This window comes from Artemia sp. Qi Xiang Cuo, chromosome 17 (genome assembly GCF_049724085.1).
Source record: "Artemia sp. Qi Xiang Cuo chromosome 17, ASM4972408v1, whole genome shotgun sequence".
Taxonomy (NCBI): domain Eukaryota; kingdom Metazoa; phylum Arthropoda; class Branchiopoda; order Anostraca; family Artemiidae; genus Artemia; species Artemia sp. Qi Xiang Cuo.
In genome coordinates this window covers 1,341,132-1,363,989 of record NC_142810.1, presented here as the reverse complement: position 1 = coordinate 1,363,989, position 22,858 = coordinate 1,341,132, and the positions used below count along the sequence as shown (strand labels likewise).

The following is a 22,858-nucleotide window of genomic DNA, read 5'->3' as shown; positions in this document are numbered from 1 at the left end:
AGCCTCAGGCAACACAGTTGTGTTGGCCTGAGGTAAGATGTTAGTAGTAGTACTCTAGTAGATTAGACAATTTCATATATCACATTTGTAAGTCTTTATTATAACTGACTCCCGCACTGCCCGCTTATGCTTTGGTATACCCATGGAGTGTAAGTTTGGTCGTTCAGTTTAATATTAATTAAATCATAAATATTACAAATACATTCTCGAATGATATGGAAAAATATACAGGACGGAGAAAGCTTCATGAGGAAAGTATTATTGAAGCCTGTCTATGTATCACATTAGTAAAAATTTCTTATTTCTGACCCCCCCCCCCATCCCCTTCTCTCCTCTCCCCACATATTCCTGGATACACCCAGAGTGAACATTTGATTGTTGAGTTTATTATTGGCTTATACTAAAATCTTGCAAAATTACATATTTAGGTTCACTATGAAGAAAGATACACCTGAAAATAATTTGTTGAAACATTTCGAAGTATATATTGCTTGTTTTTCATACCCCATATAACTTTCAAACATTTTAAGTTTTGAAGCTGAAGAAGACAATCTTTATTATTCCTAATCTAATTATCCTATGAATTTGAAATAATTTAAAGTTTTTTTTCTTCATTTAATAATTAAAGCAGCTGAACAGAACCAGTGCAAGACAATGTATATTCCAATCTTTTAATACTTTTTGAATGTTTGACTTCCACTTACATTTGTTATTAGATCCCGACCGATTTGGATTATTGGGGTCCGATAAAGATACCGGTTATTCGGTATCGTACCGATTTAATTTGCCTATAAATTTCCTCCGAAAAAAAAACTATTCTAAAGTTTAAACTATGTATTCTCTGCCCATATGCATGCTAACGTGTTTCTCCCTGGTCTATTACAATCCAAAGAACATCCTCAATAATTCACAGTGGATTCCAAATAATGCAAAAAAGATTTATTTGGAAAAGATATAGAAAAACAATTCAACCAAATAAAGTTCTAATCTGAATGGCAGACAGCAGAGATACTTTTGAGCAAGTTCTTTCTGGTTCTTGAAACGACTGCTGTTCTTTTGCCATCAATCTACCTGACAGCTTTTTTTCATGTCAATAACAGCCCCCACTCATGTACCTTCCCAGTTGCTGATCAATATTAGCTGCTGACTCTTTTTCCTCACTTGTTGAAGCTGCAAGCATGTTTTCAAACAGGCAGTCAATCAAGCCTTACGTGCCTACTCTCTTTTGTTTGAATAAATGGATGCGTCTAGGGTTTTATGTTTGGAGGGGGGGATTTAAAGAATTTGTTGACAAAATTATCCAGTATGCCGACAAATGCGGATACAAGCAAAATTTCCAAGGTAAATAAGTAAATTTTCCAAGGTTTCGGCACGTAGCACCGACACATTGGAACCCTTTCCCACCCCCTTAGCTGTGCTCCTGACTAGATATCATGGTTTTAAGTGGTTGAATCTTGGGATTTTTCATCCACGCAGATGAACATTCATTAAACAGATATTTATGGTTGATTTTATTCTTTTTAGTTGTTTAGGTGATTTTGCGTTTGTTATTTTTAGTTGTTTAGATGTTTTTGAAATCATCATACATTTTGAAGATTGATGCATCAGGCGTGTAATGACAACTGCTGCTATTCTATTATCACAATCAGACTTAGCTGATTGCTCTGTCCCAAAGGACTAGACAAGCAAAAAGTCAGAATCCCAGTTGAAAGCTCTTGTTTATCTTTACACAATTAAAGAAGAATTCCCTAATATCTCAGCGGTCTTAGAATTTGCCGTAACACTCCTCCTCCAAGTAATTTTTTTTTACAACGCTCCAGTCGTTCTAACGCTCCAATCCTTATCTCCAAGCAACCGAGACTGACAAGCGACTTAATGACTCATCAGTCATTGCAACCCAGCCAAAAATAATTATATAATATAGCTGCCGACACCTTTGCTATCCTGAAGTAACAGCGGCTCCCATTAGGTTAGTTGCTCTTCACTTATACTACAGTCGTACTGTGAGCAAACATGCAATTTTTTTTTTACTTAATTTCCTTCAAATTGCTGAATAACAAGGTCTAACAAATATGTGCTAACTATATAAAACAAAGTTTGTGATGGGCTGTAAGATCTTTGGTGATTTTACACCCTTAGACAGATAAGAGAACGAGGCTTTAATCCTACTCGCCGATCACCTAATAAGTGAAGGGCAACCAGTCCCCCCCTTCTATGCATTTTTCCCCCCAATTTTATAGAAACAAAAATTCAAGATAACCATTTTCTTCAGCAGAATTGAATGATCCAACCACAGCCAAAGAGGCAAGGGCTTTAAATTGTGCAATTCACCCATTGCTGACACAAAGCATTTGCAATTGGAATGGGGACGAGTTTTACCTTTGGTGTCCAAAAACGTAGAGGACAGTCAGATGAAGCTTTCAGGGAATATCAAGGGGGTTATTGAACTAAATCAAAACACATGATGTTCATGCAGACTGTCAAAAGGGGTCATCTCAGAAGCAGCTTAGGGTATTAAGTAGTAGCTTCCAGTGAAAGATGAAGAGGATTACCAAGTGACTCAAAGGCAATATGTGCGTGCTACTACTTCTATTGGGACTGCTTCTATGTTCAAATTTTCAGAACATGATGAGGATTTTTAAGTGACCATAAGCTCCTAGATTTTCAATTGGATTTCGAACTGACCAGATTATAATTTGCACTTCACTGAAAACAAACACATATTAAATGTTTCCTCTTTAATTTAATAAATCCAAAATTATCAAGACTTTCAGGAATGAAAATCAGCATGTGTATTAAATGGTTAATCAGCATTCAATTATATTTTTCAGTAATCTTGGTTATGATGGTAATTTCTTTTATATTACTTGAAATTAAACATATAGCTCGAAATAAGGATTGTTTTCAGTAAAGCGACAATTACATTCTGGTCTTTACTAGGCACGAGAAGGGACTGGGGGAGGGGGTAAGCCCACTCCTCATAGTTTCTGCTAATTTTGAGTTTGACTCAGTAATTTATTTGATTCCTGTTCGTTTTGAGTTACATTTATTGGTTTATTGTGACTAATGGTGAGTTGACTTTATTACTGCTTGTCTTTGATTAATATAGCTCATTCTTTTTTTCAAAAAACTTCTTTGTGGATCTTTTTTAAAAATTAATCAGCCAAAATAAAGGGTCTCCATAGACATGCAGCCCCGTCATTATTAAATGCAAGCCATCCCAAGCTCGAAAGTAAAAACACGTTGAATCTTATGAATTATTCCCAAGTAATTACCCTCCACCAGGTTCCTCAGACGAATACAATAAAAGTTCGTTTACTTTTTGCTCTACATTGTGGTCTTCTTGGCATAGGACTTGCAAGCAGTGGACGAACAAACAAATGCAACGCAAGACAACAATCTGGTCAATCCTTTCAAACTGATCACAGAACTAAAATTAGCCCCATTTTCCGGGGAGTGAGAGCTTTGTCCTCGGTCGGGAATTTTTCTTTGACAGAAGCTTAGGGTCTAATTAAAAGAGACATAGTGTAAATTTTAGGTTGTTCAAAAAATTTGATATGCTTTTTTTCACGGCCAACTTAAAGTCACAAAAATTAATTTCTTTCTTGAGCTCTAGAGGTTTCCTTGCACAAGAAATTTGTGGATGTAAGTTCCAACAGTACAAATAAAGCACTGGAACTGTTGGTGTTCCTCAGCCAATGCAAATCAAAATAAATTTTGGTTTTATTCCGAAACCCATCTTGATGCCGTAAGGGCACATGTTTTTGACAAACAAATAAGTTTTCCATTTTTTTTTTAATTCGTTCTTTCGGGTGTATTTTTCAAACAATGAGATAAAAAAATTTATTGGCCAATTTTTGCGAACCCCTTTCAAATAAAATTCGGTTTATACTTGGCCAGCTAAACAATACTGAAAATTTCTGATCATTAAAAAAAACTTACTAAAGAGCATAAAAACATATAGAATAAACTTACTAAAGATCTAAATATAGCAAGAACCCATAGCAAAGCAAAATCTGACTTCATGTCATGTTTTCCACACCCTTTTGAGCACATTGGATTTTTATAGACAAAATTTTTATAGCAACATACTAGCCCGATGATTGTTTTTCAAAATCCTGATCATGCGATTTGGATACTAAAGAATTCTATTTGAGTTCAAATTCTCCATTTAAGAAGATACTTTACCAGGCACTAGAAACAAGGAAGAAAATAGCCCCTAGAGAGGAAAAAAAGGCACTTTCTCTGCTTCTGTAGTCTTACAAATTCAAGAGTTTTCGGATAAAGATTGAGCCTTACTTGTCAAAGAATCAGAAAAACCAGAGAATTTTCATTGATGCATAAAGCTGAACTTGGTTCAGATCTAAGAATTAGCTTGCAAGGAACATCTTTAATCATTCAACGTCTATCTCAACTTCAGTGTACGAATATCACTATTCCGTCCACAATTTTTATTGTAAACTATTAACTATCGGACTTCTTCCTAGAATGGGTTTTTAAGTGACGTTTAAGCTTCGACTTCTCTGAAAATGCTCCCTTGCATAAATTACATTTGAATGGTTTATCACCAGTATGAAATCTTTGATGGATATTCAAGTGGCTTGCTCTAGAAAAACATTTCTTACAAATATCACACTTAAATGAGCTTTCACCGGTATGCACTATTTGATGCGTTTTCAAAGTGCTTGATGTAGAAAAACATTTCTTACAAATATCACATTTAAATGGGCTTTCACCTGTATGTGCTATTTGATGCGTTTTCAATCTGCTTGATGTAGAAAAACATTTCTTACAAATATCACATTTAAATGGGCTTTCACCTGTATGCACTATTTGATGCGTTTTCAAAGTGCTTGATGTAGAAAAACATTTCTTACAAATATCACATTTAAATGGGCTTTCACCTGTATGTGCTATTTGATGCGTTTTCAATCTGCTTGATGTAGAAAAACATTTCTTACAAATATCACACTTAAATGGGCTTTCACCTGTATGCACAATTTGATGCCTATTCAAATTGATTGATTGAGAAAAACATTTCTTACATATCCCACATTCAAATGGCCTCTCACCTGTATGCACAATTTGATGGTTTTTCAAAATGCTTGGAAACGAAAAGCATTTCTTACATAGATTACATTCATATACCTTTTTTTCTCTGTGTATATTTTTATGTCTTTCTAATTTTATATTCTTTTTACTGAGTAAGTATGTTTTCTGATCGTCTAAACTTTTTACATCAGATTCTAATTTTGATGAATTTGAGTAGCTGCTTGCTGATGAATTCTGTGAAACGACTAGCGATTCATTTTCCTGCAGGTCTAGTTCAGACATTTTTGGCAAAAAGTGACCATGTAACTCTAGATGTTGTCTCATATCATCAATACATTCTCTTAAACAAATGGCACATCTCCTTGTCGCTCCCATTTGGTGTTCGAGGAAATGAACAACAAAATTGCTGTAATCACGAACTACTGCGGGGCAGGTATCACACTCTATTGGCGAAAGCTCTTCACAACCAGTGTCAATGTGAAGATCTAGAATCAAAAGGGATTTCTCTGCTTTACCACAGGAGGCGCATCGCCAGGTTCCAACTGTAAATTCTTCAATAGCTTTCTCTGTCAGTCTTTTCACCATAACGATTGGTTTTGGGCCTAAGAGTATTGGATGACTCACACCATCAGAGCTGCACAAAGTAGAATGCATCATCCCTGTAGTGAAAAAAAAGATTGACATTTTTTTACTCAAATTAATAAAATAAGAAAAACAAAGAAATTGGGATTATGACAATTAGGACCCGAACACTGGGGGTCAGAGACATTATCGGCTTACGGGAAATAAATATTGAGTCATATATTTGCAACTTATCCAGAAGATCGCACCAGATTTTCCTCAGGTAATTTTGCTTGTTCAGTCCTTGGGGACAGAGCAATCAGCTAAGTCTGATTGTGCTGATAGAAGTTGTCATTACACACCTGACGCATCAATATTCAAAATATATGGTGATTTCAAAAACGTAAACAAATAAAAACAAACAAACCCAAAACCACTAATTCGACAATATTTTTGTATGATTTATGATTTAAGTAATATTAAACTGAACGACCAAACGTACCCGCCTTGGGTATATCGAAGTAAACGCGGGCAGCGAGGGGTGGGGGGGGAGTCAGTTATAAGATTTACAAATGTGATATGTGTAATTTTCTGAGTCTACTAGAGTACTATTGTGAACATCTCACCGCCTGAGATGTTAGCCTGAGGCCAACACAGCTGTGGTGCCTGAGGGAAACAGCTACCCGGGCTCTTCCTTCATCTCAATCTCTTCAGAGCCTCCCTCTTTACAACCTCAACTGAAGTTCCCATTTCCTTTAATTCTTTCTGTACAAGTTTGTATGACTGTTTTACTTAAAAAATACAATTTTGAAAGAGTCATTACCATGGGTATGCAATAACTCTGAAAACATATGTTCAGTGATGTGGTTTACACCCCCACCTCCATCCTTTCCCAAAACTCTGCGTTCACTTGGGGTAAAAATTAACGAGAGCGCATAACTGCTATAGGAGCTTTTAACCTCAGATGACCTGAAAATGGGAGCAATAACATGAACCGCATTTGAGTTTGATTTTGTCCTCTTTCACTTATTTTCTTTATCTTTCTTCATTTAGTCTGTCAACTAAGTCTTGAACTAATAGTCTTAGTAGAACTAATAGTAATAGTCTTGAACTACTTAAGCTACATCATGTTCGGGAGAAAATTGGTGTTACGCAGAAAATTTTTCAAAAAATCAGCAAAGTAAAAAAACAAACTCCACCTCTCCTTTGCTAGTGTAACTTTCTTGTTACTTAAAAAGAAAGTTTTTAGATTAATGTTGATAGGCTCAAGACCTACTTTTGTCTTGCACTGTTTCAGTACTGTGCATTTAAATTTCTTTGATGCACTTGCCTATGAGCCAAAATACAACCTAAGTCTTACTATAGACTTTTGAGAATACTATTTAATTACCTATTTGAATGACAAAAATACTTTTAGCAATACTATTTAAATACTAAAAACGTGAAGAACGTTTGTTAGGTAGGAAAAAACTTTTCAACAAAATTATCCTTCATCAGCCTGAATTTTAAAGTACCACTAATAATTCCAAATATACCTTCATCATTTCTATTCACTTCCTGTAGGTCTGATTCAGATACTATATTCAATGAAATACCCAAAGGTCGATTTTGATGCTCAGATGACAGAATATAACTAGAAGTTTCTCTCGTTGTTTCAGTCTCAATTGATGAAGCAGCTTCAGCTTCTACAAAATAAAAAGAATTAACAAATAGAAGATGAATGAACAATAAGATTGTCTGAATAATTCACCCAGAAAGAATGAAAGCAACAGAGCATGCAAATGCAAGTCTAAAAACTTAGAAAACAAGACATAATAAGAGGTTGGAGCAAATTTAAAAGTGATAAACTTGATTGTTACGAAACTGATTTCGCAAATTTAGAGTTTTATTCACAGATTTTCATATCCAGTAGTTAGTAGCTAATTTTTTTTGAATAGAAACATATTTATACTCGCTCAATAAAGACTAGAATGGCAAATCAATCGGCACTTTGCCAACATTACGCATCTTTAGCCTGCTTAAATAATACTCTCAACGCTAAATCTTACAATCGCTTTGTGTTTAACGATTTGTGTTCAGTCATGATTCATTCCCGAACGAGTAACACCTTAGGCGCTCCGTGCCTGCGGTAGTTTTGGCTGAAAAGTGAAATAGCTTTTGAGATTAATGTTTTGAATTGATGAAAGAAAATTTTTTGGTGTGTGATTATTGCTTTGAACTGAAGAATTGCATGGAGTAAAGAGGATTGGATTTTAGTCATTATAAACAGAGCTTTTGATTACCGACGTTGGAAAAGGTGTTTGCCGTGCCAAACGGCTAAAAGCACTGCACGCTAGCAACATCGTGGATAAAACAATCGTTGCCGGCTGAGGTAAGACTATTTGTCCATTTTTTAATTGCTGCTTATTCAAGGGGTGAAATAAAAGAAACCGTAAAGAAGTCTCATTCGAAAAGGATCAAAATGATTATTCGTCATCTTCACCTAAGAATGGAGAGACTTTGTCAATTTCGACGCTGGCTCGGAGCTTTTCTGAAATTCTAACTATAGTGAAAGACAATGGAAAAAAGCTTGACGGTATCACGGACCAGTTCAAATCTCTGGAAACCCGGGTCAAATCGCTTGAGGAAACTCTATCTGGCCAATCGCAGCAATTTTCGACGATCCAGACCCATGTGGCGGCTACTGAGAATGAAATAATAAATGTAAAATCACAGATTAGTGTTGTTATATTGAGTCAGTGTTTCTCCGTGAAGAAAATAATCAGTTGAAGAATCGGTTAATGCATTGCGAGTATAGAATGAATGAGAAAAATGTAGTGGTTTGGAATGTACCTTGCGATGATAAAGAGAAAGCTAAAGCGATTTTAAAAACTGTTTGCAAAGAAGGACTAGGTGTAAACGATACCTCAGAATTTTCTGTTACAGAAGTGAAAAAAGAGCGTAGATATTTTAAAGTTACTGTTTGGTCTAAAGAAGAAAAATAACGATTCTGAAACAGAGTAAAAAACTTAAAGGAAAGACTGTTTGCGGTCATAAAGATATTTATCTTAGTGATGATGCTCCGACGGCAGTGAGAGATATTAGAAAACGGCTGATTGAAAAAAGATCAAAGCTTGCTGATTGTGGTATTCAAGCATGGGTAACAAAATCGGTTCCACCTCTCCTTTATTTTGATCGGCCAAATGGCCTGCGTGTTTCTTACTCCGTGAATGACGTGATTCCTGAATTGTCAGTGCCGATAAATCCTCGAGGTGGGCCTATGCAATGCTAGGCAGGTTGTCATATTTATATTTATATTAATTATTTTAGTTTAATATGGCTTTGAGTTATTATTTTGTTGCATTTTTTCTTCTTTTTTTTTTTGTGATAGCATATTGGTATGAAGTAATGTTGTCTCGTATTTTTTTTCTTCTCTTTTTTTTAAAAAAAAGATGTTGTGGATGGAATAAAGTAAAAAAATTAAATGAGAAAAAAGTATTAATGGTGTATAATGTATTGCGCGGTGCGGAGCGTACCGGGCTGTGTTTGGAGTTCTTATGGATTGGTCTTGGCTTTCAGTGATACTAGGCCTGGAAACAGTAGTAGTGTTTTTTGGATTTTATGAAGATATTTATGTTTCTTTTTTTTTGTTTAGGATCGAAGTGTGGAAGCGATGATACCAACTCAACGAATGATTAAAATGATAGGTGTAAGTTAACTGAACCTTTTCCTTCTCATATCCGTCACAAAATGATTTTTGATAATGGTTAATTTAGAGTGGAATAGGTTGAAGGGGCTGGAGAATGATTCACTCAGGATTGAAGATATAGGGGGGGGGGGTACTCCATCGTGAATTTGATAGTAATGGTATTGGTGAGGAATATTTGAATGCCCGTTATAATTTCCTTCAGGATTTGAATAATGATTATGACCCGAGTGATTTTTCGGTTTTTCACTTAAAATGCCAAGGTATTAGTACTTCTTTTCAGTACCTGGAGGAAGTTCTGCAGACTCAAGGTTTACTGGTTTTGGCCCTGACTGAGACATGGTTGAAGTCTCATACGTCATCCCTATTAGATGTTCCTAATTACCAACTGGTTTTAAAAAACAGGGAACTGCACCAACATGGAGGTATAGCGGCATATATCAAGAGTGATTTTAATGTCTTGCCGATGCCTTCCCTTACTAAACATAAGGAAATGGTGTTTGCGTCGATGGTTGTGAAAGTATCTAAGCAAAATTTTAAATGTGCTCTTGCTATTATTTATCGACCTCCGTCTAGTAGCCTTGTTGAATTTCTGAGTCTGTTAGAAGAGCAACTGGACCTGTTGAGCGGAACAAGACAGCCGTGTTTTGTGTGTGGTGACTTCAATATTGATTTGAAAAGTCTATATTCTAGTCAGAGAGTTAAGGAGTTTCTGGATATGATGCTTAGCTACGGGCTGAAGCCTACTATAAATATCTGTACAAGAATTACTGAGAATTCTGCGTCAATATTGGATAACATATTTGTAAATACTGAATATAAGTCACCTGTTGTTGTGGTTAATAGTGTTTCAGATCATTTTGGAGTAATGATAACAGCACCGCACGTCTTACAGTTGAATAAGGGACATCGTTGTAATGTCATTAGGCCTATTATTGATTCTGAGGTTGTTACCCGTTTTAAATTAGAAGTTGATAAGACTGAATTCAATTTTTTAAAAGAGGAATATGATATCAATCGGAAATTTGAAAAATGGTACGGGACATTAACAGGTTTGCTTCAGAAATGTGTTAAACCTAAAAGAGTTTACAGATATGAATCAGCAAAGAAACCATGGATTAATAAAAGTCTACTCTTAAGCATGAGAAGGCGAAACCATTTATATAAGGAATTTATCAAAAATAAAGGGACAAATACTAGGTATGATTATAAAGCATATAATAACGTGCTAAATTGTCTCCTTCGGAGAGCTAAAACGGATTATTTTGCTTTTAAATTTAAGGAAGCTGAGATAAATCAAGACAAGACATGGAAACTTATAAAGTCTGTAACGATCCCTAGTTGGTCTCCCTCAGAGCTTTCAGACAGTGTGAGTTGCAATTCAGTTTGTGATCATTTCTCTAATGTGGGCCTTAATGTAGGATCTAGTATCCCAGTCCTTGCTGAGGATGAGGATTTTACACAATTCCTGCCTGATAAGAGGAAGTATCTGCTCATTAAAAGCCGGTTAAATTAAGTGAGTTATGTGAAGTGGTTAAAAATATGAAAAACAGTGCAGCAGGATTGGATCTCATGACTGTGAAAGCTTTCCGTGTTATTTATCCTATTGTTTCTAGTCAGTTGGTAATGCTAAAAAATGAGTGTTTTAAGTCTGGTATTTTCCCCGATTGTCTGAAGATTGCGAAAGTGAAACCGCTTTTTAAAGGGGGTGATAGTGGGAATTAAGATAATTATAGGCCTAAAGTCTCATGGACTTGGATTATGCTGATGATTTAAGCATCCTAGATGAAAGTGTGAGCAAAATGAATGAAGCTTTAGAGGTTTTGCAAGTTCAGGGTGCTAGAATAGTTTTGAAAATTAATGTTAGGAAGACTAAGTCACTAAGGCTAGGAATAAGTGAAGATGAAAAGGTGACGTTGGGTAATGAAAAGATTGATCATGTGGACAGCTTCACTTACCTGGGTAGTATTATTAGTAAAGATGGTGGGAGCAGTGAAGATTTCAAAAATAGAATAGCCAAGGCTCAGGGTGTTTTTTCACAGTTAAAAAAAGTTTGGAAGAATAGGAAGATTAGTCTGCAAACCAAGATCACAATATTAGAAGCTGCAGTGATGACAGTGGTCAAATATGGCTCTGAAGCATGGACGCTCCGAAAAGCGAATGAAGATTTGCTAGATGTTTTCCAGAGAAATTTCTTAAGGATTGTTTTGGGTACCCGGCTGATTGACCGTATTTCAAACAATAGGCTATACGAAAAATGTGGTTCAATACCGCTTTCTAGGTCTAAAATGAAAGAAAGGATGAGGTGGTTAGGGCATGTTGTGCAGATGAAGGATGACAGATTGCCGAAGATTGTTCTTTTCGGCCAACCATCTAGGGCTAAACGGAAAGCAGGTCGTCCCCGTCTGGGGTGTGAGGACGTCATAAAGAAAGATTTAAAGGAAATGGGAACTTAGTGGGCGGGTGTAAAAAGGGAGGCTTTGAATAGATTGGGGTGGAGGAGGAGCGTGCGTAGCTGTGTTGGCCTCAGGCGGCTTGGTGCTGCGATGAGTTGTTAGTAGTAGTAGTAGTATTTCGCTTTCCCTTTTATTTCTAGAATAATAGAGAGACTAATAAATGTAAGAATGGTTAATTTCCTAGAATCTAGGTCTTTTTTTCGATCTAGTCAGTTTGGATTTAGGAAAGGAATGTCAACTGAGCAAGCAGTGATCTTCTTGACGACATTTGTTAATGATCATTTAGATCGTGGTCTTAAAGTGGCATCCGTTTTCCTTGACATAATGAAAGCATTTGAATGTGTGGATTATGAAATTTTGGTAAAGAAGTTAGATAATTGTGGTATCCGTGGAAAATTCTTGGGAACTTATTAGATCATTCCTGAGTGAATGTATGCAGATTGTTCAAATCGAAAGTGAGGCCTCTAGCCCAGAGAGAGTCAAGGCTGGCGTTCCTTAAGGGTCAGTTTTGGGACCTCTTTTATTTTTGATTTATATAAATGATATTTACCGGTGCATTGAAGATATAAATATTTCGGATAAAGGGGATCGCGGTAACAGAATTATAGTTCCTAGTTTTGCTGACGATACACATTTTACAGTTGCTGCGAGGACAGAAAGAGAACTTCTACTAGTTCTGAAAAAGGGAATGGAACAAATAGAGAAATGGATGAGAGTTAATAAACTTAAATTAAACCATAAGAAAAGTCAATTAGTGATTTACGGGAGAAGTGTAAATTACTATCCCTGGATAGAGAAACTAGAACTTGATGGGAATGCTATAGAACGTGTCAGAGCAGTGAAGTTTCTTGGAGTGATAGTTGATGAGTGCTTGAGTTTCAAAAACTATATCAATGAAATTGCAGCTAGAGTTGCCCGAAATTTGGGAATTATAAGGAAGCTAAAGCGTACTTTCCCTAGACTGGTTCTCAGAATGCTTTATTTCTTCCTTATTCATCCGTATTTGATTTATCGTATATTGGCTTGGTCTTCAACGTTTGTGGGTCATTTATCGCAGATTAGAGTATTACAGAATAAAGCTGTAAGAGTACTTACTGGAGATGATAAGCGTTCCTCGGTTAGAGTAAGGTATGCTGAACTACATATTGTTCCACTATTTGGATTGATTAAGTTTTATAAAGCTCTTTTTATGTTTAAACATCAGAATAAAATGCTACCAATCTGCTTTCAAGATTTTTTACTGCCTGTTTCTAGTTTTCATTCTTATAGTTTAAGACTTTCGAATGAATTCAGACTACCTAAGCCTGTGACAACTAGGTCAATGTTTTGTATCCACCATGTTAGCCCTCGTGCTTGGAATAGTCTGCCAGAAGAGATAAAGAAGGTAACGGATCTTTCTGAATTTAGAAGTCTGTTAAAAGAAAATTTTTATAGGGAATATGGGAGTGAGTGAGTCAGTTCTCCGGTCCCTTTTGCCTTTAGTTTGCTAATGTTTTATTTATTTTTTTTTTTTTTTTGTGTTTGGTTGTTGGATTGAGAAGGACAAGGATAAATATGTTGAATATTGATAATTGATGAGATATTTTTGAGTTGGGGTGGTATAGTCGCTTATTTAGTTATTTTTATGTGATAGGTTTTTTTTCATTTTTATTTATTTTTTTTAGGCCTAGTTGGGGTAGTGATCTACTTTACAAGCTTAGCTTCTGGATTTTGTTATTTTTGGTTGATGAATAAACCCTTGTTTATTAAAAAAAAAAAAAAAAAAAAAAAAAAAAAAAAAAAAAAAACGCTTTTAGTAATACTTTTTATGGAAGTAAAATCTTTCAATAACGCTATTTAAAGCTTTATGTAATGTTTCATGCTTTATCTTAGCAAAAAAAAAATTGTTTTTCTTATTAAAAAATAATTCAGAAACATTATTCGTTTAATTATACCTTCGTCATCGATTCCCACTTCCTGGGAGTCAAATTCTAGAAGTGATGTGGAAATCCTGGGTGAAACACCCTCAGAGAGAATTTGATGTCCTGGTGATAGAGAAGAATTTGAGGTGTCCATTAGGGTTTCGGCAGCACTTATTGAAGGACCTTCAACACCTACAACAACAAATAAAAATAACAAGGTAAAAAAATCCTAAAATACTAAAAAAAATACAATCTCAACAAATTACTCAGAAACAAAGAGGCTCTTAAAACCACAAATAGATGACAAAAATAAATAGCAAAATTTAAAAGATAGTAAAATGTAAAACAGGAGCCTTGAACAAACTCAAGACTGATTGTCGAAAGATTGCATCAATAAATTTTGGTAATTACCACCTTTTTCACCAATTTTAAATTTGAAATAATTTAAAAAGCGTTCATCTGTTAAGAAAAAAAAGAACAGAAAATTTGAATTTGCAATTAATCAAACTATAGATCAACTGAACAAGATCTATAAGACATTGTTTGTTCCAAGCAGAGAAACTTAGAGGAGTGTGTTCTTATTTGCCGAATTTTTTAGCTAGACAACAGCAGATAAATTACGAAAAAAAAATTGATCTCTTCTTTTATCTGTTTTGATTCAGCCATAGCAGTAGCCTACATTAAAATTCCTTTATTTAATAAAACATTTTATTTGACAAATATTAATTTATTATTTTTAGATTAACCAAAGCTATTTTTAACGCCCATATACAACAACAAAAACCAAAGTATTTGATAACGTTGAAAATTGATTTTAGTTTAATGGTTTAACTAAAGCATAAGTTTTCTGTAAGGTATGAACAAACTCAAAGAGATTAAAAAAAAATTATATTAGTCCAATCATATTAAGGTTTTAGGTGGAAGTAATCTTGGGCAGCAGAATAGCGCTGCCTAAGTAAAGAGCGATGTGGGCACAAGGTTTTTTTTTTTTTTTTTTTTTGGTCTTAGGCCAGGGCACTTCGTATCGAAGGACTTGTCGTAGAAACTACGAAAAGGGATCATTCGATTGCAAATCCAAACTGCTAGTGCACTTTTTAATAGTCGAAAGTGATTGGCAACTAACCCCCTCCCATACCCACCATTTCCCCACACATTCAGTCGAAATTTTTATATAGCCATTTTGTTCAACGTAGTTGAAAGGTCCGGAAATTATGTCTTTGAGGATGACAACCCCCCCAAAGCCCTCAAAGCAAGGGTTATAAGTTATACCCTGGGGGGATATAAGGTATATATAGAAAGGGTATTCGTTTAAACTCTGGAATGGGCTCATTGGATTGAAAATCAGATGTTCTAGTGTCCTTTATAAGATTCAGAGAGATCAGAGGGTGGATACCCCCCCCCCCACACCTCGTATTTTCCTAAAATGAATTTAATAGAAACTTTGAGATGGCCATTTGTTGTCATAGAAACTTCAAAAGCAGCTCATTCAATTGGAAATTGAATGAGCTAGTGCTCTTTTTAATAGTCAGAAGTGACTGGAAAGCAACTAACCCCCCTCCCAAGCCCACCATTTCCTCAAACTCATCCAATCAAAATTTTGGGATAGCCATTTTGTTCAACACAGTTAAAAGGTCCAGAAATTATATCTTTCAGGATGACTGCCCCCCCCCTACAGCCCTCGAGGCAAGGGTTGTAAGTTATGCCCAGGCTGCAAATAAGGTATATATATAAAAGGTGATCGTATAAACTTCGGAAGGTGCTTATTGGATATGTAATCAGAAGTTCTAGTCCCCTTTTTAAGATCCAGAGTGATCGGGAGGAGGATCCCCCCCCACACCTTAGGTTTTCCCGAAATGCATCTGATAGAAATTTTGAGATGGCCCATTTGTTGTCTCAGAAACTTTGAAAAGAGCTCATTCGATTGGGAATTGAAAGGGCTAGTGCCCTTTTTAAAAGTCAAAAGTGATTGGAGGGAAACTAACCCCCCTCCCACGCCCACCATTTCACCAAACCCATCCAATCCAAATTTTTATAAAGCTATTTTGTTCAATCTTATTGAGAGGTTCATAAATAATGTCTTTGAGGATGACAACCTCACCTCAGGGCAAGTGTTGTAAGTTATCCCCAGGGGGCATAAAAGGTAAATAAATAGAAAGGATGATCGTTTAAACTTCGGAGGGGGCTCATTGGATTGGTAATCAGAAGTTCTAATGCCCTTTTTAAGGTTCAAAGTGATCAGAGGGTGGATATCCCCTCCCGAAACCTCAAATTTTCCCGAAATGGATCTGATTGAAATTTTGAGATGGCTAAAAAGTTATTTTGTTCACCGTAATTGAAAGGTATGGAAATTACGTCTTTGTGGAGGACAATCTCCCACAACCTTCACACTTTGCCAGAAAAAGACCAGAAGACAATTTACGCTTTACTTGAAACAAAATACGTTCGAAATATTTTCACCTTTCTTACTTTAATAATTGAAAAATTATCAAAACCTTAACAAATAAATGTCAGTATATGTCAATTTAACTGACAATCCACGGTCATTTGTTTGTTTGTTTTTTTCAGTAAAGCACAAATTGTGAACTGGTCTTGAAAAGGCATAAGGGTTATCAGCCCTACTCATGTAAATTTTTACTCGTTTTAAGTTTGACTCAACTATTTTTGTTATTTCTGTTCGTTTTTATTTTCATTTATTTATTGATAGTGATTAATGGTAGTATTATGCTTGGAAGATTATTTGACTTTATTTTTACTCATTCTTGGCTTAATGGAGCTCTTTACTTTTCTTTGAAAAACTTGTCTTGAGGAAAAAGTTTCTAAAATTAATTCCATAAAAGGAGAGACTTTGCATATGCATACTACTAGTACCCAGTAACAACATATTAAAACCAGCATTGCAACTTTTCCTAGTCTGCCTACCTAATAGTGATTCCTGATGTGCATTTTAGGCTAAGACAAATATAGTTTCTGCATTTTCTTTGATTTATTTGAGGGCGAAAAAATTTGTCTTATATACATATAGTTGTAGATAAAATGACAATACAATATATAAAATATTAAATCACAATACAATAGTTTTGTAAGTATTTGAGGAAAGAGTGCTTGAAGCAACATGATCCTGAAAGCTTGGGATAGATAATTAAACACGCTATGTTATTTTTTGATATTATAGATATTACACATTCTATTTAAATATAGATATTTAAACCCGTAACTTTGTAATTAAATAATTTATACAAGTAAAATTATATAAATTTTTACAAATTAAACATATAAATTTTTTTAATCTGTTTTTTTTTTCAATTCTAAATATCTTTCAGGATGTGGGGCAGACACAAAAAGATAAATGCAACTGATTTCAATTTCTGCATATAATTTCTTTAATTCCTTCCTCGGATTCCTGGCCTAAAGAGGTTGCTACAACACTTTACGGTGCCTAGGAAACGTAAATCTAATTTGTTTTAAAGAGTAAAAACCAAACCAAAACATGGGAAGGGGGACCTAGTAAATCTTTCAATTTTTTGTTAAAAAAAAATACTTGAAATCTATTTTTTAAAAGACCCAAAAGAGGCATTTTTCTAAATTTAAGACGATTTATGCCCCCGGGATCTCCATTGAATTTCATATCTAACACAAAAACTGACTTTTTTCTCTATTGTTAAATCCCAATAGGACCTTCCGTCTCTTTCTGGAGTGGGAGGATTAGTTCTATAAATAAATTACAGAACTAAGGGATTAAGGGAATCTGTAAACACATTAAACGAAAATAGTTAGTAGTTACTGTTAGAGGTAGATATAGTAGAGGTTTCCATCACTCACCAAATACTTGAACGCGAGTGGAATTATTTTTGGTAAAGTACCACACACAGCATATCGTCAGTCGGTTACCAAAAGGACGTATCGCCATAATTGTAAATTTTCAGAAGAGCAAATACGGGCGTGGGGACTTCAAAATGATTGATTTAGTTTAAACTTTGGTTTGAATTATGTTTGCACTGTAATGGCCTCAGCTCTTTGTTTTTTGTTCTATAAATAAGTTATAGATCTAAGGGATTAAGGGAATCTGTAAACACATTACACGAAATAGTTAGTAGTTGCCGTTAGAGGTAGATATAGTAGAGGTTTCCATTACTCACCAAATACTTAAACGCAAGAGCAATTGTTTTTGGTAAAGTGCCACACACACCATATCGTCAGTCGGTTACCAAAAGAACGTATCTCCATAATTGTAAATTTTCAGAAGAGCAAATACGGGCGTGGGGACTTGAAAATGATTGATGTAGTTTAAACTTTGGTTTGAATTATGTTTGCACTGTAATGGCCTCAGCTCTTTGTTTTTTGTCTTCTTTCAATTTTTGTCAATAAAAAGTAGGCTACTAGAAAAATCTGGTTTTCAAAAACCCCAAAAGAAGTATATTTCTAATTCTAGGAGGATGTATACCCCGTGGATCACAATAGAATTTCATATCTAACACAAAAACTGACTTTTGTCTCTATTATGGAAGCCCAATAGGACTTGTTATGCACCTCTAGTTTTATATTGCAAAACACATCATTTGACATGCAAACTAAAATCTTTTCAATTCACTGGCACAGAATGAATTCTGAAATTTGTACAAATCTAGCATTTTTAATAAATTAATGTTCTAAAGTAAAAAATTCTGATCAACACAATATCAATCCCTTTTCTGCTTGTTTCAAAAACTTAATTCTTCATGTTAGTTCAGGAAAATAATAAATCGATTTAAATCTTAATTGAGAAAGAAATATAAAAAGTATAGTTCTAAGCTGTATTCTCTGGCTTCCAGATATATATAACTAACCAGCCACCTTTCAATAAACACTTTGAGAGATGTTGTTAAACTTCAAAACCGGTTTAGCAATTGCCTGCATACTGGAATAAGATAAGAGAAAAGTCAAGATAAAGATTTGTTAAGAGTCAGATAAGTTCAAAATGCTAAAATGTAGTTCATCTACCCTTGTTTTCTTTTATGAAATGTTCATGATACACATGATTCTACAAACCAAATGTTTGGAACATACCTTCACTGTCAAAACTGGTGGGTTCCAATTCCTGGGTGTCAGCTTCTGATTTAAATGATCCTGCAATGCTGGGGAAAGTAGTCACAGAAACAGCTTCAAGCTTAGGAGACAAACAAATGTTCGAAGTATCAAAGAGCTCCTCACTCTCACTAGGTAAAGCATCTTCAACTTCTAAAAACAAAACATGAATAAAAGGGACATAAGACAACAGGAAAGCTTTCTTAACAAATCCGTTTGTTTTTCATTTTATAATTAATTTTAAAACATTTTCAAAGAAAAGTAAAGGGTAACATTATTCCAAAGATGAGCACAAAAAAAGGTCAATAATTTCTTAAGTATAGAACTACCATAAATCACTGACTACAAATAAACTAAATTAAAATGGATAACCAAGTGAAACTCAAAACGAGGAGAAACTACCACAAAGAGGAGTAGGGCTAAGGACATATGGGCCTTCTAAGGACCAGAACATAATTTACACTTTATTAAAAACAATTTTTACTTTGAGCTATGTTTTTATTTCTCATAACATCAAAATAAATTATATCCCAATCAGAACTCATATTAAAGGAAAAAAACCATGAATGTGAATTGGCAATTTAATATATTCTGATATGTATTTCTGAGTGTTGATAACTTTGGAGGTATTGAAGTTATGAAGAGTAAAATATTAAATATTTATTTAATTTTTTTATTCTGGTTAAAAAACACTGCATTTTTTTTCACTGTTAACATTTATACTGCAACTGTTTCTTGAGTTTTAATTTTAACAAAGCATCCTTTAACACATTTTAGAAAGGTTCTGAATCTTGTATTCGAATCTACTATTTAAGTTGATTGTATTTGTTTTTAAGTATAACTAAGCCAATTACAAATATCTAAACTCACAATCAGGACAGTATTCAGGATTTTTAATTGGAGGGAGGGGAGGGGGGTTACAAAAACTTAAAAAATGCATCAAAAATGGCTTACATGTGTTTTTACTACGCGTTTAAGTAAGAAAAAACATTTCAGGGGGGAGAGGGAGGGGTTTAACCCCCCCCCCCTTCCTAGATACAGCTTTTAAAAAAATAAACTAAAAACAGAATAATATAGCCAAATACAATGTAAATTGAGGTTGAAAATTCTACATATTTTGATATATTTTGATGATTAAGATATTTTTATAAAATTGCATTAAAACATTGCTGTTCAATTTTAACAAAGCATCCTTTAACATATTTTAGAAAGGTTCTGCATCTTTTACTTGTGGCTACCATATAATTGTGTTGTTTTCTTATGTTTGGTTCGTCTAGTTAAAAAATACATAAATAAAAATTTTTATACAAAATTATAAAATAATAATTAATATGAATATAATTTGATAATTAATATAAGTATTTAGTCTAAAAACTAATAACAATCACTTTTGTTTGCAATTTTTTTTTCATTACATAATTAAATAAATTTAAATTTATTACTACAGATTTTATGATGACTTAACCAAAAAACAATAATAAATTTAATATTATCATATTTTATTTGACTTGTGTGAGAAAACACTTTAAACTACCTTAGCTCATTAGGGTTTAATACAAGAGTATAGGCAGTTTCATATTTATTTGTAACTCTTTCCCTGAACAATATTTAAGAAACAAGAGATCACAAGACATTATTTACTAAAGCAAATGTAGCTTTAATTTTATTATGTTACTATAAATTTCATTGAATAACTTACCATTCTTAACAGCACAAACTTCAGAAGGGGTGACATCTTCAGCCACTGAAATTTGAGGTAAGTCCATAATAGAGCCTGTGAATCAAGTAAATATTACTTATCAAATTTACACTACTAGCATTAACACTTGGATAGAATACTCCAGTTTTACAGGGGGTGAGTAGAAGCACAAAGTCCCTAAAAATACAAAAGCTGCAGTGACTCCTTCAAATAAAAGAATGCTGATTGTGTCTTGATGCAGTTAAACACATTAGTTAAACTTCTTCAGCAATCAAAGCATTTGAAACATGATTAGTTGTTTTTTTTTAATAAAGAAGATGCTAAGATTTAAAGGCTGTCTCTTTATCTAACTGTAAACGAAGTATAGCACAAAAGATCCAGTATGGACCTTGATTTTGCTCCAAAGTACCAATTAAGGTATGTTTAAAATTTAACTTCTAGCCAACATTAAAAGTAAAACTGCATAATTGAGTTTTTTTATCTCAAAGATTTAGTTCATGGAAAAGGAGATATCCTCATAATTACCTTAATTACCTAAATTTGCAATTCAGAGTAAATTAAGATCCATTGGAGCTGTTACATGCTCCATACTTGATGATGTGACTGAATAAACATCAACTACATCCCACTATTAGCAAATTACCTTTATTTGATGCACTGATTGTTCAAAAATGATATGCTATGGCTTGTTCTCTAACAATTTTAGATGGAGCTGTAGAGCTTCTGTAAATACAAGTAAGTCTTGCAATACCAGGGTTATATGAAACCTTTAGATCAAAGTAGACCAACTCAACATAATCATTAATAGAGGGAGTATGTACCACTTTAACATTATATTCTGCTCTAACTATTACCAATACACCCCTTCTGCAATTACTTGAACTCAAGTTTGATATTACATGCTATCCAGGAATACAGATATAACTATCCTACAATCAAGTATTACTATTATTAGAACTCACCTCTAACATCACCAAATCATATCCCTTATTTGTTACAAGGGTTTTTACTTCCTCGATCTTATTGGTTAACTGATTAACATTGGCTACCAGTAATAAAAATTCCCCACGTTTTTGTATATAATCTTTTTCATCCTCATCTGCTCTGCTTGGTTCTGAGACACTGTTGTCACTACACATCAACTCAAATGGAAGGGATGAAACATTATTACTACTTGAAAGAGATTCAGCAGTAACAAATGTTGCTGATTCCAAACTAGATATTTAATCACTTTGCATACCATTATTTATATCAACAACACTCACAGATGAACAGTCTTTACTTTCAGAGGATAAACTATGGTTACTAAATACAATATAAGTAGAAGATGGAGCATTGCTACAAATTACTCCACATGCTACAAGTTTTTTTGGACAATTTTTTCTCCTCTTATGACAAGATTGTTTTTTGTCCTTAGATATCCAGCCCTACAGCTCTGTTACTAGAGCTCTACACTTTTCTCTATCCTCTTTTGAAATGTCTTTACGGATTTGGAGTCTAAACTGGATCCCAGTGGTATATTTTGCAGCTAGTTCAGAATCTCCAAAAATAGAGATGGTTAAGAATGGGTTGTTTTCCTCTCTTTGTTTTCTAGAACAGGAGGCAATGAAAGCTCAAATACTTTCATTTAATTTGAAAAATAATGGCATACTAAAATTGCAGAAAATAAGCTTTTATTAACTAGGAAAAATGCCACTTTCCCAATGCAATTCGAACTCTAAACTAGAACCCAGGATGATAGTCACTGGTTTTGCTGCAACTCTACTCTTATATTTATTTTATATGCAGGGAATATTTTCCAGGGGGAGAATTATCAGAGAGGTGGGGATTTTATATGTTGTGAGGGGATATTTTCAGAGGAAAAATTTTCTGCAGAAGATGAATTGCCTGCAGGGTCAATTTTCTGAGAGGAAAATTGTCTCATCTAGTCTTAAATCATTTTTTTTTTGTCTATTATCTTGTTATGCATCATGTATTTCTTGTTAAAATAGTTGGATGATTTATTTCCAGGGGAATTGTGAAAACCACTTGTTATAAGTTTAACCACTCAATTTTGATGGAATTATTGAAATTTAGGAGATTGGTACACAAAATGATTATTGAAAAGAACATAAAAAGAACAGTAAATTTGTAGTTGGTTATATAATTTAGCTAGGATGAAAGTGAAAGCCTCATTTAATGCCTTTTTATATGCTTTTTCATAATTCAATAATTGCTTCTGAGGCTAATTGTATCTTGAGCCCTTAAAGGCACCATCAAATGATGTTTTCACTTTCATCCTAGCTAAATTATATGGCCCAATGCAAATTTACCATGAACTTTACCCCTCCCCCCACCTTCACCCCCAATGTGCCAATATATAGGGTGAATCGGGGAAAGTCCGACACCTTAACATGTTTTTTTTTGTTAAATTGACTCTCAAGATTTTTTTTATGAGTATCTC

General features: G+C 34.2%; 1 protein-coding gene across 1 annotated transcript; it reads right to left on the bottom strand.

Annotated features, from left to right (window-relative positions):
* Positions 1-430: 430 nt before the first annotated feature.
* LOC148941775 (uncharacterized) lies at positions 431-20,727 on the bottom strand. The gene is made up of 5 exons (XM_089103393.1): positions 20,416-20,727; positions 18,699-18,869; positions 13,689-13,847; positions 7,149-7,298; positions 431-5,711 (listed from the first exon to the last, which is right to left on the bottom strand). Exons 1-5 carry the CDS (start codon positions 20,480-20,482, stop codon positions 4,465-4,467), a joined length of 1,794 nt encoding a protein of 597 aa, XP_088959519.1. The 5' UTR covers positions 20,483-20,727; the 3' UTR covers positions 431-4,464.
* Between the last annotated feature and the right edge of the window lie 2,131 nt (positions 20,728-22,858).

Coding starts and splice junctions, on each gene's coding strand:
- LOC148941775 (XM_089103393.1), bottom strand. CDS start 20,482: ATGGACTTACCTCAAATTTCAGTGGCTGAAGATGTCACCCCTTCTGAA. Junction 18,870..20,415: donor AGTTTGTGCTGTTAAGAATG/GTAAGTTATTCA, acceptor TTTTGTTTTTAG/AAGTTGAAGATGCTTTACCT. Junction 13,848..18,698: donor CACCAGTTTTGACAGTGAAG/GTATGTTCCAAA, acceptor TTGTTGTTGTAG/GTGTTGAAGGTCCTTCAATA.